This window comes from Herpailurus yagouaroundi, unplaced genomic scaffold (genome assembly GCF_014898765.1).
Source record: "Herpailurus yagouaroundi ecotype Mexico unplaced genomic scaffold, PumYag 210, whole genome shotgun sequence".
Lineage (NCBI taxonomy): Eukaryota > Metazoa > Chordata > Mammalia > Carnivora > Felidae > Herpailurus > Herpailurus yagouaroundi.
The window spans coordinates 7362920-7379848 of NW_024412441.1; the positions used below are offsets into that span (position 1 = coordinate 7362920).

At 35.3% G+C, this 16929-nt stretch overlaps 1 protein-coding gene across 7 annotated transcripts in view; it reads left to right on the forward strand.

The window, feature by feature from the left end:
- Positions 1-16929, forward strand: part of ASB3 (ankyrin repeat and SOCS box containing 3) — a 117387-nt gene that overhangs the window by 72615 nt on the left and 27843 nt on the right. For 4 of the 7 annotated variants that reach the window (XM_040453745.1, XM_040453746.1, XM_040453741.1 and 1 more), the window contains 4 exons: positions 2334-2446; positions 3035-3170; positions 5955-6132; positions 8308-8505. In XM_040453745.1, the coding sequence (XP_040309679.1) occupies positions 2334-2446; positions 3035-3170; positions 5955-6132; positions 8308-8505 (625 nt within the window). Of the gene's footprint in view, positions 1-1114; positions 1578-2333; positions 2447-3034; positions 3171-5954; positions 6133-8307; positions 8506-16929 lie in introns of those variants that run through there. The other 3 variants (XM_040453747.1, XM_040453739.1, XM_040453740.1) reach the window with 3 other exon arrangements.

Sequence of the window (16929 nt, forward strand, 5' to 3'; positions counted from 1 at the left end):
AAAATAAGTTAATTCATTTTTTCCAAAGGAGAGGCTTTGGTAGTAGATGTAAGTTCTAAATGTACTTTTTGTTTAGTTTTTTTTTTTTTAAACGTTTATTTATTTGGGGGGGGGGAAGGAGAGGAAAGGGGTAGAGAGAGAGGGCGAGAGAGAATCCCAAGTGGGCTGTTCTATGTGCTATTAGTGTAGACTCAATCCCATAAACTGTGAGCTCATGATGAGCTGAAATCAAGAGTCAGGCCCCTAACTGACTGAGCCACCCAGGCGCCCCTCTAAGTACACTTTTCTGAACCACTAGTTCATAATTATTAATCATTAAATTTGCTTTATTTTGAAATAGAGCTATAAAAATACTCTTTATATTGGTTTCACTGTTGCCTTTGGCAAATGTTTTCACTGGAGATGCAGGTATCATATGTTAATGTATTTATGATGTTAAAAACAATTGTTCTGTCTCTACTATAGTGTATTTAATAATCAAAACAAATTTTTTTGAATTTCATTTTTATAAGGTCAGCCTAACTCATGAAAAACAAACATCTTTACCCTGCTTCATACATCACTGCCAGTTGATAAGCTTCAACTCAGGATCTGGCTATGGAATGATTTTTATCAGCAATCACTGATAATGATGAATTGGTTATGAAACTGATTTTCTTCCTTTTTTCTTATGTCCTCCACCCAAATTAGATTGACTTTAGATTGATTATAGAAAAATAGCCTAGCTTGAAAAACTGTTGTTCTTTCCTTGATAAAATACCCTTGAATGTTAACTTAGAAATAAGGTATGTTAAACTTCTGCTACAATGGTGCTGTCTCAGCCATTGTGGTTTCTGAAACCTCCCAGGATGAGAGAATTCTTAACTAAAAAACTTCTGACAGTCCTTTGTGGTGGAACTAGATTTGGTATAAATTCAGTATACAAAATTAAGAGTATTAGTGACATGTTACTTATCTTCAGTAATAATGAGTACACTTATCATTTCTGGCTTTCTACATTCAAGTATTTTATCTTTCCTATTTTATGCTAGCATTTTCCAAATGTGGCTCTTTCTTTAAGAGTCTAGCGCCTTTCTAATTTTTGACTGGAGTTGTTGATTTTTACTTCCTACCTGCAACTATAGTAAAAGGAATAAATATATACTTGAGATGAAATAAAAAATTCATACTTGTTTTTCAAACCTCCTTTCTCGTTGCCAAGCACATGAAGTCAAACCTTCCTATCACATCTGTCCTCTTTCTGATACTGATATTTCCCCAAACTGATAATTCCAAGAAGTCCTCACATGTACATCAATCACAGTATGTCATATTTGCTAATGGTGTATGTGTGTGGGTACTTATTTTATTAAGTTCTCTATACCTCTGTTCTGGCGTTCTGTTCCCCCCCCTTAACTACTCCAGAATCAATGACATCGTCAGTGCACAATTTTGTTTTGTGGTAGATCACATTCTGGAAAGTTTAGTCCCACTCGTTTGTTCTATCAACTTAATAACATCATACCTGTGTTCTTCCTCACAAGATCAGATTTGTAAATTATTGTATGCACCTGATATTTGGTGGCACTTACCTTGGGGTAATGTTAAATTAGATATGTAAAAGAAAATAGAATAATTTGGTGGAATTAGTAAAAGGGTGCACGTTTTTTAAGGAACCTATGGGCATGTGAGCTATTCTTCAAACGATCTACTGTAGCAGCAGCTTGGGGGCCATTAAGTAATATGCATTTCTCCAAAAATACTCTTTAGGTTGTCTGGGGTTTCTTTTTCAAACAAGCAAAGTTTTACTATATTTTCATTGATCGCTTCAAACACATCATTTAACGATTGTTTATGACGGAAAAAATATGTAAGATGCAGAACTTGCAGTATTGCTTTTTCAGTTGGGCAGTGACTATTGTCATTTGTGGTCAAATGGTAATAACAGCCAACCTTTCAATCCCTGTGGGACTGTTTCTTCAGACTGCTGTTTCTTCTGACCTGTTCATCCTTATCTCTCTCCCAATTGCATTTTAACTAAATAGAAACATTGTCTTTATTAGCAGAGAGAATAAATGTTTGCCTCTTACTTCCATTTCCTCTGTATTCTTTTAAATGCTACTGAAAATAATTTTGTTCACAGAAAGGATGTGTATGTTAATAGGTTTAAGCTAAGACAACTGTGATAAATGTTTTGGGATTGCATAGGGAGTATGTGTTTTGATTTCTTGATAGGAATGATCACAGCACTGTGAGTTCCAGGGTGAATAAGTGATGAGAACATCACCAAAGTGTCCAGTCCTACAAACCTGCCTTTCTACTGACAATAATTGTTTTGACTGTTGCATTCGCAGCTGTTGAAAATGGACATATAGATGTGTTAAGGCTGTTGCTTCGATATGGAGCAAATGTTAATGGATCCCATTCTATGTGTGGATGGAACGCTTTGCATCAGGCTACTTTTCAGGTAACCTGTGAATTTATTATTTCATTTCCATGTAAATTATGTGTTTTACCCTTTTAAAATGACAGTTCTATACAGTTTTTGCTTCCTACTTGCCTGTGATTTATGATGGTTAGTGCAGTACAGAGAAGGCAGTCTAAATGCTAATGATCATTCTGAATAAGCCAACTGCTCTGGTAGTTCCAGCAGCTTTGGGATTCAGGGATTATCTAAGTTTTTCATATGTTGATGGCATAGTTAAGAGACCATCAGAATATTTAGGGTATAAATTGATAAGGAGCAATGACTGACTTTATTTATAGCAGTGTGTTTAGAAACTGTGCTAACTCCTTACTGCTTGGGCTAGCAAACTAATTTTGCAGGCTTTAAAAGGATTATAATTCTTAGAGATCAATGTTTCACCTGTTTAATGGGCTGGCTAAACATATAGAATAATCTCTGTCTAGTACATCCTTCCCATTGAACAATACACTTAAAAAAAAAAGTTTTCCTTTAGTGAAGATGAAAACACCCCAAAACACAGGGATAAGAAAACAGATACCTTCTATTTTCTTTGTTTTCTCCTGTTTAAAATATGAATCTGTGCTTTAGGAAAATGGTGAGATCATAAAATTGCTTCTTAAGAAAGGAGCAGACAAGGAATGCCAGGATGACTTTGGAATCACACCTTTATTTGTGGCTGCTCAGTATGGCAAGCTAGAAAGCTTGAGCATACTTATTTCATCGGGTAAGCTGAATCCTTTAGCCTTTGCACTGTTAAGATCTTCAGTTTTAACTGTGTCTTCCTGGGCAGTACAGTTCTGGACCAGATATAAATCAGGTTGTGAAATTTATGGTTTTATGTTAGTGGTAAATAAGAGTACATACAAGTTGATTTATAAGCCTGGTTACTAAGTGTCTATTACTAACATCATGGGATGCACAGCTACTAATTTATTTGAGGAGGAACACAATGATCTATCACAAAAGCAGGTTTATTGGCAAGTTGAATGATGGGGCTGTTCTTTCTTATGGGGACCTGAACAGTTCCAACTGTCTAGGGTACAAGACTATATAAGCTTAATTAATTTATTAGATAGCTATTTTGTATATTAAGCCTTTGAGTTGTATGTTTTGATAAATTGTGGGATTATTTAAATGGTTTATTTGAAAGCATGTTTACGCTTTGAATATATTAATAGCAACCTAACCCTGCTAAAGGTTTCTCTGTGACAGTCATTACACATTCAGCATTACCAGAGGAGATGGTGTTGAGGTGGCATTCTTATGCTGTATGACATTTCTGTGACCGGAAACCTTTGTTATGTAAGGGCTTTCAAATTCCTCCAAACGCTGTGCACACACTCATAGTACTAACCTGATGAAGCGTGGATAGTTACGAGCAGAAGGGAAATACACCAGATTTGCTGTTAGGCAAAACATCTTTTAAAAATTCTTAGGCTTTTTATATTTGTCTATAATACCTAGGCTTTTAATAAATTGCCTCCAAACACACAAAACAAAGTTTATTTCGACAACAAAGCACATATTTTCTTATTTCTGCTTTCTTACAAACCTTCAAATGTGCAAGTTGAAGTATGGAGCAAAGAAAACATTAAGTGCCAAATTAAGATACCTGTTACAAATATTGAATCTGTAAATCTTAGAGTTGAAAGGAATCTCCAAAATTATTTATTTAAACATGTACTTTTTTAGATTAAGAATCCCAGGCCCTGAGAGTTTAAGTGCCTTGCCAAAGATCTAGAAAATATTTCCTGGCAGAATGAGGCTTAGAAGCAGGCCTTCTCATGTGACTTCCTCTCTTCCTTTTCTTCTCTGTTGTATTTTCCTGAGGCTGTCCTAATTCATTTTATGGCCTCCAGTTCCATAACTTCCAGTTATTAGCATGTAACTAATATTTAAAATAAAATAGGTTAAACAGTACCTTAATGATTGTCTCCTCATGCCGAGTTTGTCTCCCAGAATGCTAAGCACCTGTTCTGTTTTGTTCCTTACCCCCCTCCCCGAATAGTTATGAACAGCAAATTGAAGAGGTGTGTAGGTATGTTTATCATGTAGCTATATATGTTTCTAACTCCTTAAAATGATTTTCCTTTCAGTGAATTATCTGTCATTTTTCCAACTTTCTACCTGTAATCTTATAGGGACTGGTTCCTTATTCTTTTTGATTCTTTGAAATTGTCAATCAAAATGAAACTGCTTAAAAAGGGAAGTTAAGTAGATTTCTTTCTTGACTTAGTCTTTTCTTAATATATTTAGTGTTCCCTTCTTTCTGAGGTTGACAGTACGTGAAGCATCCACCTTGTTTAAGTCGAGAAGTTTCTACTTATCTGGATATGTTGAGTGTCCAGTTAGAATTTCTGAAATTCTATCAATGCTTTAACTTAGTATTTGTGTTTTGCAGACTTTTTACCTGTCTCAGGGCTGTGGTTTATTCAGGTGCATTTATAGAACATCCACTCAAAGAAAAAAAATTTTTTTCCCTTGTGATGAAGGTATTTCCACTGAGACATTAGAGAAATTTAAAAATTCTCATTGTCATGCAATAACACTATACTTAGCATATTTAACATGTTATTTGTCAATGAGAAAAATTGAGGGAAATTAGCTATTTTTAAAACCTTTACCAAAAGTGAGGTCACTTTTTTACATCTTAATATATTGGCATTTAAGTAATTGATTAGTTTTGTTCTTTATTTGTAATGTTTATTTTTGAGAGACAGAGAGAGAAGGAGCGCGTGCTCTCATGTGAGTGGGGGAGGGACAGTGGGAGGGAGGGAGAGAATCCCAAGCAGGTTTGAAGCAGGGGTCAAACCTACGAACCATGAGATCCTAACTTGAGCCAAAATCAGAAGTCCAGACGCTTAACCAACCTAGCCACCCAGGCGCCTCAGTTTTTGTTTTCTGAAAGTCTGCTCAGAAACCATTTAAGTAGACATTTTCTCTTTCATTATAAGGCTCTAAATGCAGTGGTCATGAAGGAAAAGGATATAATGAAAAGTATAGTTAACATTAGTTTTAAGGTATGGCCCCAATGTATGTCATATCTGTGGGGATTTTTTTTCCATAAATCTTAGCGTGAATTGATTAATGGCATCTATAAAGTCTTATAACGTACGTTTTTCTTATCTTTTTCTGTAATAGTCAGATGTTATCCATTTTTGATGATTTGTATTTTCCACTTTTCAGTGATTACTTACTGGACCCACAGAGTGCTTGCTGGAGGACAGATTGGAATGAAATGAATCCTTCATTGCATAAGATTTTTGTTTTAGCTTAAAAATGAATTCTAAAATGTTAATCACTTGTTTTCTCGTTAGCATAAAAGCAAAAACAATTTAAAATGATTACCAATAAGTTTGGAAAATCAGTATGTTTATACAACAGCGTCCACTGGGGTTGGAACTATTGTACTATAAAACCCTTTTAAGACAGCTGTTTTGAAATTTATGTTATCATTTTTAAAAAAATAAATTAAGATTGTCTGTTACATGTTGTTATCCTCTATTAGGTGCAAATGTCAATTGTCAAGCATTGGATGAAGCTACTCCCTTGTTCATAGCTGCTCAGGAGGGCCACACAGAATGTGTAGAGCTTTTGCTGTCCAGTGGGGCAGATCCTGATCTTTACTGTAATGAGGATGATTGGCAGTTACCTATTCATGCAGCTGCACAAATGGGCCATACAGAGTAAGTAGTAAAACAGAAAATAAAAATAGTCTCATAATTAAAAGGCGGCAAGGAATAAATCTTCTGAGCCTGTTCTCTTATCTTAGGCAAAATCCTTGGTATTTTCTCTACCAGCCTGCTGTATGATTAGAGCCACCCCCATATCTGTCCTCTGTGCCATCCCCAGCTCCTCTTAGCCTTACACATTCCTAGTGTGAACAGAATGGCTGGAGATGGAGCCCTGGGGCATCCTCAGGGTATTAAGACTTTCCTCTAATTTCTCAAGCTGTGGCCATACTCTGCTGCTCTGCTCCGGTTTTATTCCAGGTGTCTTTAGTTAACAATCTGATGGCCTTATTCGATGTTTCCTGTTTGACCCCAGGAAGCTTTTGAGTGTGTGACCCTTCTTGGGTCGAGTCTTTCCTTTGTGTGGGCTAAGGAGTTCTCCCCATCTTGAACCCTGTGACTGGACCTTCTCTTTAATCTCTAATCCAACTTGGTACTTTGCCTGCCCTACTTCTGTTACTCTTCTTCCTTAGTCAGAAGTTCTTATGAAATTTTTCTGGAGAAAGAGACTTAAAGAAAGTTGGAACTCCCTAAAATTAGGGGTTCCAGGAATCTTAGAAGCGAATAACCTGGTTATACCTCTGAGAATATGGCAGCCCATCTTAACATAAATTGGCAATGAATAGTTTTAAGAAATGTATGTTTAAACTCTTTAGAGTCATAATTTAAAATAGTAGTTTTGTAGTTCATATTATTTTTTTATTAAAAAAAAATTTTTTTTAACGTTTATTTATTTTTGCCAGAGAGAGAGAGAGAAAAAAAAAATGAATGAGTGGTGGAGGGGCAGAGAGAGAGGGAGACCCCGAATTTGAAGTAGGCTCCAGTCTCTGAGCTGTCAGCACAGAACCTGACGCGGGGACTGAACTCATGGACTGCGAGATCATGACCTGAGCTCAAGTCGGACGCCCAACCACTGAGCCACCCAGGCGCCCCATGTAGTTGTTTGTATTATTTAATTTAAAAAGTAATAGTGAAATTGTCATTCCTTTCATATGTTTACATAGTAGGAAAACATTCTGTCATTTGGTTATTATGCCACTAGGTGGCATGGTATTTTACTATTGCACCTTGTATAATTTTTCCAATCCATTTTTAAAACACATTTATTAAGGGACATTAAACTGATTGTTTATTTCAACAGAATACCTAGGTTTTACGATTTGGTGTTTTTCTTAACTCTTGCTTGTTTATTTAAACAGAAGTCTTAGATACAGTTCTACCATGAGCTTTAAATTGATACCAAAACCCTCTTGGGATTTGTCATTATTTGTTCTCAATATTGGGAATTTTTTTGTTATAACGATTTTCTCCATAGACCACTTCAATGTAACCCCTTCTGTGAATGTAAGTACTAAAGAAAAGTAGCTTTGGAGTAACCCTGCATTTCTTTTCCCAGAAAGAGGGGGGATTTCATGGCTGACCTTATCCCTACAGATGTATTTTTAATTTTAGAAAAGTAAACTGTTAATTTTTTTCCAGCTGTGAGTCTTGGAGGTAAGTTTACAAATAATCTAAGAACTTAGGTTTTAATGATTTTCTTCAGAACTTCCTCTGCTTAGCAACCAGTTTCTTTATAAATCTGCCTCAGTGTTTAAAGAGCTCATATTCTTTTCAGAAAATAGAATATTTTAGCAGAAATTCTTATTCCTTCCTCATGAAAATACTATTCATTGCATGTCACTCATTCTCTTTAAAAATTCTTATTAATTAGGAAAATCAATTTTAGTTTGTACTTTAAGGAGGAAAATTATTTATTTTCTTGATATAAGTTTGTATCTGGTATAATGAAGTTTTAAATGATCAGATCCTAAAATACCTAATAGAAAATTTGAATTTGGGAGAATACGGTGATGATGGTGGCAAGGGAAATAATTAGTGAAAAAATAAGGATAACCTGTTACATATTTACTTATAGTAACATTACTTAATTCTGTTTCAGATATGTGTAAGGACCTTTGTATAAAGCAACAATAAGGGTAACATGTTATTATCCTGTAATAATCTAATGTAGGTAGAAGACAAAGACTTTAAATCAATCAAAGGGTGACTATTAAAATAAGTGCCGTAGAAATGTTGACTGCACTCATGTACATATGAAACATGAAATGCCCTGAACTTGTGTGCTTACAGAATCTTGGAATTGTTAATACCACTTACCAACCGGGTTTGTGACACTGGGCCAGACAAAGTGAGCCCCGTTTACTCTGCAGTGTTCGGAGGGCATGAAGAGTGCCTAGAAATGTTACTCCAGCATGGCTACAGCCCAGATGCCCAGATGTGCCTCATCTTTGGGTTCAGCTCTCCCATGTGTATGGCTTTCCAAAAGGAGTATGTATATTTGCTATATTTTTATCCTTTTTTGCTACATGGAGATATATTTCCAAGTGATTTTCTTTTATGATGAAACTTGAAGCTAAATTGTTAACTTAGAAAGATATGAATAACCCTCTGTGATGTACGTCGTTCCATCAAAGTACAATAAAGTGAGGTGATAATGTCAGATTTTTTTCTCTTCCCTTTTTGGACCTGGATCATATTTTTATTGTAGCAACTTTACAGAATACTTTCAGTGTATTAAAGTAAATGCAGGATTTCTCTGATAATACTTAGTTATCAAAATAATTCAAGAATTAAAACATTCATTTATATGATGGATAAGGTTTCAGGATTTAATGTGTAACATGATGGCTATAGTTGATAAAACTGTATTGTATAGTTGAAGTTTACTAAGAGTAGAACTTAAATTATCTTACCCCCCCCCCCCCAAAAAAAAGGTAAACATGTAATGTGATGGATGTGTTAATTTGGTGGTAGGGGGAAGATTCCTTTCACGATGTGTATATATATGGAATTACTGTGTTGCATACTTAAATATCTTACGATCTTATTTGTCAGTTTTACTGTAGTAAAGCTGGGGAAGAAAAAAGAATTTAAGATGACTTTATCAAATAAGACATTGTATTTCAGGTTATTTACCATTTGAAATTTATAAAACTTGTTATGAGCCTAAAAATGAAATATTAGTTTTGTAAATATTATTGTATTTTTAATGAATTTAGTATGTGGCACTTCTGTATATAAGTCAGGGAAATTAAATTAAAAGATCTTGAAATATTTGTTTTGCTAATCTTCCATGATCTTCTGAGGTAGAATAAATGAAGAATTACTGCTGCTTTATTAGGTTCTGACCAGTACTTGTTGATAAGACTCCTAAGGTTTTAAAATAGTAAGAATAAGGCTATGTGTAAGAAAAAAAATACTGAATAATATCTAGGGTTGATCTAGTAATGGAATAAGTTGTGCAGATAGACACTCTTGTTTTTAATGACACAGAAGAGGTTGCTTGCATCCCTCAAATTCCTTTGGCTTTCTTGAATTCATGATTATGGACTCCTCTCCACAATTTAATAGAAACATCTATCAAAAATTTATTTATGAAGCTTTTCAGTCAACCATTTTTTAACATTTGCTATGTAAAATAGAAGTTCATTTTATTTATTCTGAATGTAAGCTTCCAGGTATATATTGTGGTCTGAATATTAGGGGTTTTGGTGAATCTGAGTATCTGGACCTGCCCTATGCATAACTTTCATGATTTCATAGTAGTTCGTTGTGTACCTCTCCAAGTTTTGTCTTTCTGACATGTCTAGTTTTTCTTCAGGAGGGCTGCATTGATGACTTTAGTTATTTCAGTTATTTTTCTCTATATGTATCTAACTCTATTTTTTTATTAGGTCAGAATTGAACTTTAACATTTTTTTTAATGTTTTCATTTATTTTTGAGAGAGCATGAGAAAGAGAGCGTGCACACGAGTTGGGGAGAGGCACAGAGAGGGGGGTGGATGGAAGATCCAAGCAGGCTGTGCACTGACAGCAGTAAGCCCGATGTGGGGGAAATGACCTTTTAAAAAGATTATATCAGAACATAATGGTTTTGTATAGTTTTTATGTGTGCTTGTCCAATATAATGATAGTCTTTTCTGGCCTTCATTTTACCTTTTGGAGGAATAGCAGCTAAACTCATGCCTCATCAGCTTCTAAGTATAGTTTGAATTAAACCATATGACATAGTGCTAATGTTAACCCTCAAACACCTTAAAATTAATGTTTTTCTGGCCTGAGGAATCAGGAAGTTTGAACTCCGTGGGAAAGAGAGTGTGAGGGGAATTCTGGAGAAGAGAGAGCTGACGAATGGTATCCTCTGATTCTCTGCATATGTCCTGAGTTCACCCCGCGCTTTGAATGACAGATATACATTGTTGTAAACAAGATTTAAACTGTCACCCAAAGTCTCAGAGTAACCTCTGGGTGGCACATTTTGTGGAACCAGACCCAAAATAGCATAACAAAGTCTTTGAGAGCTGAACTTCTACAGAACTGTGGTCTGTAGAAGGCAAAGCCAAAATTGCAGTCTGAAACTAAGCAGGTCATATGCCTGCCAAAATAAACAAGCAAAAGTAAGGATTATAATACAACAATAGCATCACAATGTCTAGGATACAGTTTAAAATCTCTTGACATGTGAGTATACTATGACCAATTCTCAAGGGAAAGGAATGAACAGGCATCAAACTGGGATAATTCAGCTGTTGGAAATATAAAGGAACTGAAAGCAGCTATCATAATGTAGTATTTAAGGTAAATACACTTGAAATAAATGGAAAGGTAGAAATTCTCAACTGAGAAATAAAAACTATGAGAGAAGAACCAACTGGACATTTTACAACTGGAAAATACAATATCTGAAATGAAAACTTCACTGCATGGGTTCCATAGCAGAATGTAAGAGGCAGAGGAAGGGGAAGGAGTCAGTTAATTTGAAGATAAACCAATAGAAATTATCCAAATGGAAGAAGAGAGAAAAAAGATTAGGTGAAGTAGAAAAGGACAGAGCCTCAGAGTCCTGGGGGATGACATCAACAGAGTGACATTAATGTCAGTAGAGTCCAGAAGGAGAGGAGAAAGAGATTGTTGTAGAAAAATTATGTGAACTAATAATGGCTAAAAGTATCCCAATATTGGATCAAGGTATGCATTTTTAGATTTAGAAAGTTTAGTAAACTGATACAGGAGAAAGCCAAAAGAAAAAAAAAAGAGCATGCTCAAAAAACAATCGAACTGCTGAAAACTAAAAGTGAAGAAGCATCAGAATGATGTATAGTGGAACTTGATCACAGACATGAACTAACATCCTTTGTTATTGCTACTTTTGGAAATTTTGCCCTGGGAAGTGGCCCTATAGGCCACAATTGAAATCTGGTTTTGTGGCTTTAAAAAAGGGCTTATCAGCTTTTTTTTCCCCCCCGTATGGGAACTTGTAATTGAACCAAATGTATTCTTAATTAGTAAGGTAGGTTTTTTCAGTGAGAAAAGTCATTGGAAGGTATTACTTGTTAGTCTATAGGGAAAAAGCTATAACATGAAAATACCTGTTTTATAAGGGTGCATTCTCCTAGTCTTTCTAATTGACTTTTCATTTGTTTGCCTGCAACCCATGGCAATAGACTTAATTGCCGTAAAAGATGTTGAGACATCTTTGCCACTATTACCTACTTTGTGGAGAATTTAATTGAAGGGGAAGCCTTTCCCAAGGGACTAAATCTGAAAGATGGTAGCCTCATAATCACCTATGCTTGCATTTAATGTGTGTATATAAAGGAGTTGACCTAAGTATAGTACATTGCACAATTTTTGGCACATAGTAAAAAAAAAATACCATGGTTAATTTCTTCTCCTTGCCATCCTCCATTTAGCTAGAAGACGATATCAATTAAATTTTAATATCTATACTACATTTATATTAGCTAATTAACATCTGTTAGTTTGCATGTCAGTCACTGTACATGTAATGTGAGTATCACTTGATTATTTTCGAACTCCATATAAAACTTTGCTGATCATGGAAGAAAACTGTCATTCTCACAGTAGGTTTTGTTTTAGTGTATCAAGAGGACAGCATAGCCATCTAGGAAAAAAAGTCAAAATTGAAAAATGTGTTAAGTTGTGGTTATTTCTTTCAATAAGTATGCATCTTAAAATTTGGATTCTTGGGGGCATCTGTCTGGCTCAGTTGTAAGAGCATGCTACTCTTGATCTTGGAGTTGTGAGTTTGAGCCCCATGTTGGGTGTAACGATTACTTAAAAATAAAATCTTCAAAAAAATTGGATTCTCTGTAGTCACACACCTAAAATTAATTAAATTAATTAGAATTACCATTTAAAAAGCAAGGATAGTTGAATATAGTTTTTATTTAAAATAACTATTATGTGCTTTTGTTCTATATGGAAGCTATGAACTTCCTTTATCCTATTTATCAACTATTAATAAGAATTTGAGTTTTGGTCGCAAAAATGGTAGCAGAGAGCTTGCAAGACTATACTTACTGAAATTAATTATTATTAGATATTCAAGTTTTCAGAGGTTGGTTAAAAGATAAGTTTAGTGGCATAAGTTTTGAAATTTTATTTTTATAGTAGCCATATGTTTTTATAATAATGTTAGTTTGGTATAAAATCAAAAGATTTACTCAACACTGACTTTAGTAATAATGAGTCAGAAACTTGTTTTCATGTGTGTATGTTTGACATATGGAAATTTAGTATTTGTGGCCCTTCTTGCACTATTGGCCTGTTGTGCTTTTGGTAAGCTTTTGTCTCCTTTTGCAAATAGTACAATGAACATGGAAAGGTGGTGAAAATAATAAATACAAATAATGGCTCTGGGTTTTATGTTTTCCCTTGTTTATGGTTTTATTCAGCCAAGTTAACTTTTCAGCTCAGGATTCCGAGACATTTTTGTTCTGTCTCCCCTTGAGACGGTGAGCTTCCGCAGTGATCTTTAGCTCTCCTCACCACTATGAGGCATGATGGAAAGGTGTCTCCTGCACCACTGTACAAAAGCAGTCCCTGTCCTTTTGGGCTAAAAAGTTAACAACTGCAGTGACATGAAAGCCGGTCTTTCAAGAGCATAGCTAAGTAGTTCAATACAAATGAGAAAATATAAGAAAAAGACTCTTTTAACTGGAATGGGTAAAAGAGGAGGGAAGCTGAGAAACTTCAGGACAGTTTGAACACATGTTAATGCCTTTTATATATGACTGTAAAACATGATCATGGCTTAACTGACCTGATTTTGTCTTTCTAATTGATGCTGATTATTGTTATCCCATTAGTTTTATAGAAATTGTGTCCATTCTCATCATCATATCACACGTGGGTACACCAGGCAGGACCTAATGTCTTCATTTTGTTTTCAGCTGATGGCTTAAACTTACTATATGACCTTTTGACAATTCAGCTAATAAGTTGGTTAGATGTTTTGTTGGCTAATTGGACATAAAATGCTGAAGATATTTGCCTGTTTCTATTTCCTTAAAATAAGTCTTGTTAACATGTTGAATTTCCTTTCACTGTACTCCTGTCATCAGGGCACTACTTCTGTACACATTTTTCAATTTCAAAGAGCAGAATGATGGAAAAGGTACAGCCCTAAAAATAAGGCCTAGACATTTTGTTTTGTTTTGTTTTTTTAGTTTTTAAACCTCTTCTCTTAGTATCTGTTGATTTTTATTGTTTATACAATGTGCAATCTCTTAAGGTGGCATAGTTATTTCTTGATATTTGTGTTAAATAGGATGGACTATTTCTTTTTAATCTCTATGCTCTTCCAGAGTTTTTCCAATTCTTCATCAGGGCTTGAGAGAGAATTTAAGTGTTAAGGGAATTATGTGCATATGTCCATGTAATTTATATTTTAACCTAAGTTTATGTAAACCTTAGGGCCAATTGTTGCTCAATGATATGTGGTAATCAAAGTCATAGCATTGAAGGTGCCTGTGTTTCTGGAGCTTATACACCTACTTAAGAGGTTTTCTACAAGCTCAGGGCATGCTGATAAAGTTTTATGATCATCTACTTCACTTTGTGTTTCTTATTTACCATATAAATGGTAGTTTTCACACAAGTTTGGGAAACAAAGGGGTAAGCAATGTTAAGTAAGTTTTTTTCCCTGAAAGTCTTCTAATATTTTTTCTTATGGTGATGTCTGTGAAGTCCTAAAGAAAGGAGGGAATCTACACAAGTTTGAAACAGGATAACCTTATGTTTACTATAAATATACCTTTGTTCCTGTGTTTATAGACTTTTTGGGCATTTTAAACTCTCTTTATTATGCTTTTTTCAGATTAATGATTGGACCTGTTTAAAAAAATTTAACTGAGTAAATTTGAAGATGTTTTTAAAAAAAGTTGTTTTTTTGTTTTTTTGTTTTTGTTTTTTTTTTAGAGACAGAGAGCTGGGGAGGGGCAGAGAGAGAGGGAGACAGTAAATCTCAAGCAGGTTCTGTGCTGCCAGCTCAGAGGCCAACGCAGGGCCAAAATCAAGAGTCGGAAGCTTAACGAACAGAGCCACCCAGGCACCCCATATTTGAAGATCTTAATTGGCTTTATTAAACAATTCACAAATCGGGTAGCATCCCATCTAGCAAGAAGAAATCTCCCCTGAACTAGACAAAAGAAAGGTTTTTAAAGGCAGCTGGAGGGCATAAAAAGAGGAGACAGGAATTTATTAGCAAGTAATACATTGTTTAGGCAAGGTTGCCCTCTTAAGGGGATGGAAGGGGCCCATCAGTAAATTTCCCAATATTGACCAGGAAATTCCATGTTGACTGGTTAAGTCATATTCCTTAGGGAGTTGAAAGTGCACTTATGTTAGGTCTTAAGCCTTGGTTTACTGACTCAGGGCCTTAACCCGGGTGATGCCATGTGGGGCCTGTGATTTTCTCACTTAACAGACCTATTTCTTTAATTTTAAAGATATTTCTTCTGAAATGTATCTGGAGGTTGAAGAAGACATTTTTGGTGTTTACTTTGAAAATGTAGGGGCGCCTGGGTGGCTCAGTCGGTTAAGCGTCCAACTTCGGCTCAGGTCATGATCTCGCGGTCCGTGGGTTCGAGCCCCGCGTCGGGCTCTGTGCTGACAGCTCAGAGCCTGGAGCCTGTTTTAGATTCTGTGTCTCCCTCTTTCTCTGACCCTCCCCTGTTCATGCTCTCTCTCTCTCTCTCTCTCTCTCTGTCTCAAAAATAAATAAACGTTAAAAAAAAAATGTAACTAGCATACTTTTATGTATTTATTTTCTAGCATACTTTAAAAAAATAAGTTCATCCTATAGTTCTTTCTTTCCTGGCTCTACTGTGGGAGCCATTGGAAACATTGGGGTTCAGAGCCAATGGCCAAGAAAGAATTCTTGAGACATCTTCTTCTGCCTGCTGGTACTATCCCCATGCTATAATAAAAGCCACCTTTAATTGCACCAAAACGCCGCAAGAATTCTTTCTTGTCTGTCAGCTCTGAACTCCAATATTTCCGCATCATAGAGTATATAGAGTTTCTCAAATATTTTCAATATGGAGCCTTTGTCATATAGATCATTTCCAGGATTTAGTGGTCCATGGAATATACTTTGGGAAACAGGTCTGGGCTTAAAATATTCCCCAATTTCATTTAACTATTTCATTAAGTGTTCAGTTTTCATAATAGTTGGAGGAGACATATTTCATGTATTTGCCATGCCATATTCACCGGTTAGATTTTGGTGTGGTATTATGCCAATTCTACTAGTTACTAGCTCTGTGTCTAAGCTTCAGTTTTGTATCTAGACTACAGATAATAATAGAACTTAACTTCTTAGGGTTATTGTGAGGATTAGGGCAAATCTTCCACATAGCACATTTAGCACAGTGGCTGGTACTGAATAAATACTCACTAAAATTTGTTATTATAAGGAATTGTGTGTGCAAATGTTCCTGCCACATTTTAGAGATGGATGGTTTCTCTTTTGGCCTTGTTTCTCAAATTTTCTTAGCAGGAGCCACATGTCTAGGTGCTATATTGAAATTTTAATAGGAAAGCCACTAATTGTTTTGTAGGTTTTTTTTCTAAACAGAAAATGGCTAGAGAAGCCATCTGTAGCACTTAATCTAATAGCTTGCATTTAGGGCTTTCATTTACCTTTGTATTCTGTAGCAAAAGTATGTTTCTTTAAGAGCTAAATCATTAAGAGCTAAAGTATCTGTGGTTAGGCTATTGATGGTTTCAAAGCTTTTGAGGGAAGAGTTCAACCAGTCCCTGAATTGCACATGGCAACACTCATGCCTCGAAAATTGCCAGGCTTCTGGAGAATTATACATCCCATTTGTAGTGAGGCAGTTTCTCACACTTTACCTGCATATATTGGAACTTGTTCAACAGTCCATATGTATAGTGGAATCAGCAAGTAATAACTGCAGGCAAAATAACGAGAGCCTAGTCAAACGAGGTCGAGGTGGTTGAAATAAATTGGTGATAACTGTTTAAAACCGTCAGTCAGAAGTATATCCTTTAGCATTTCTTGTAGTGCAAGACTGTTGGCGACAAATCTGTCAGGTTTCCTGTATCTGAAAAGAACCAGAGCAAAAAATACATACATACAGGACTGTTTTCAAGAACAATGATATGAACGATGGACTTCTCATCAGGAACAAATAGCAAGATGGTAGACAGGCAAAAAAGTTTTTAATTTTTATAAAGAAATTTTGGAATTATTAATTTGTCTTTTCTAATTGCTGTGTATATAACTAAAAGTAAAGCAAATGCCATTTCAGGTTTTAACTAAAGACAAGCACAAATTGGAGATTAAACAGCATAGATTTATGAAAATATGCAGGGGTTAGGTGACATTTTACTTATGTATTTGTTTTTTTAACTGCTTTTAAA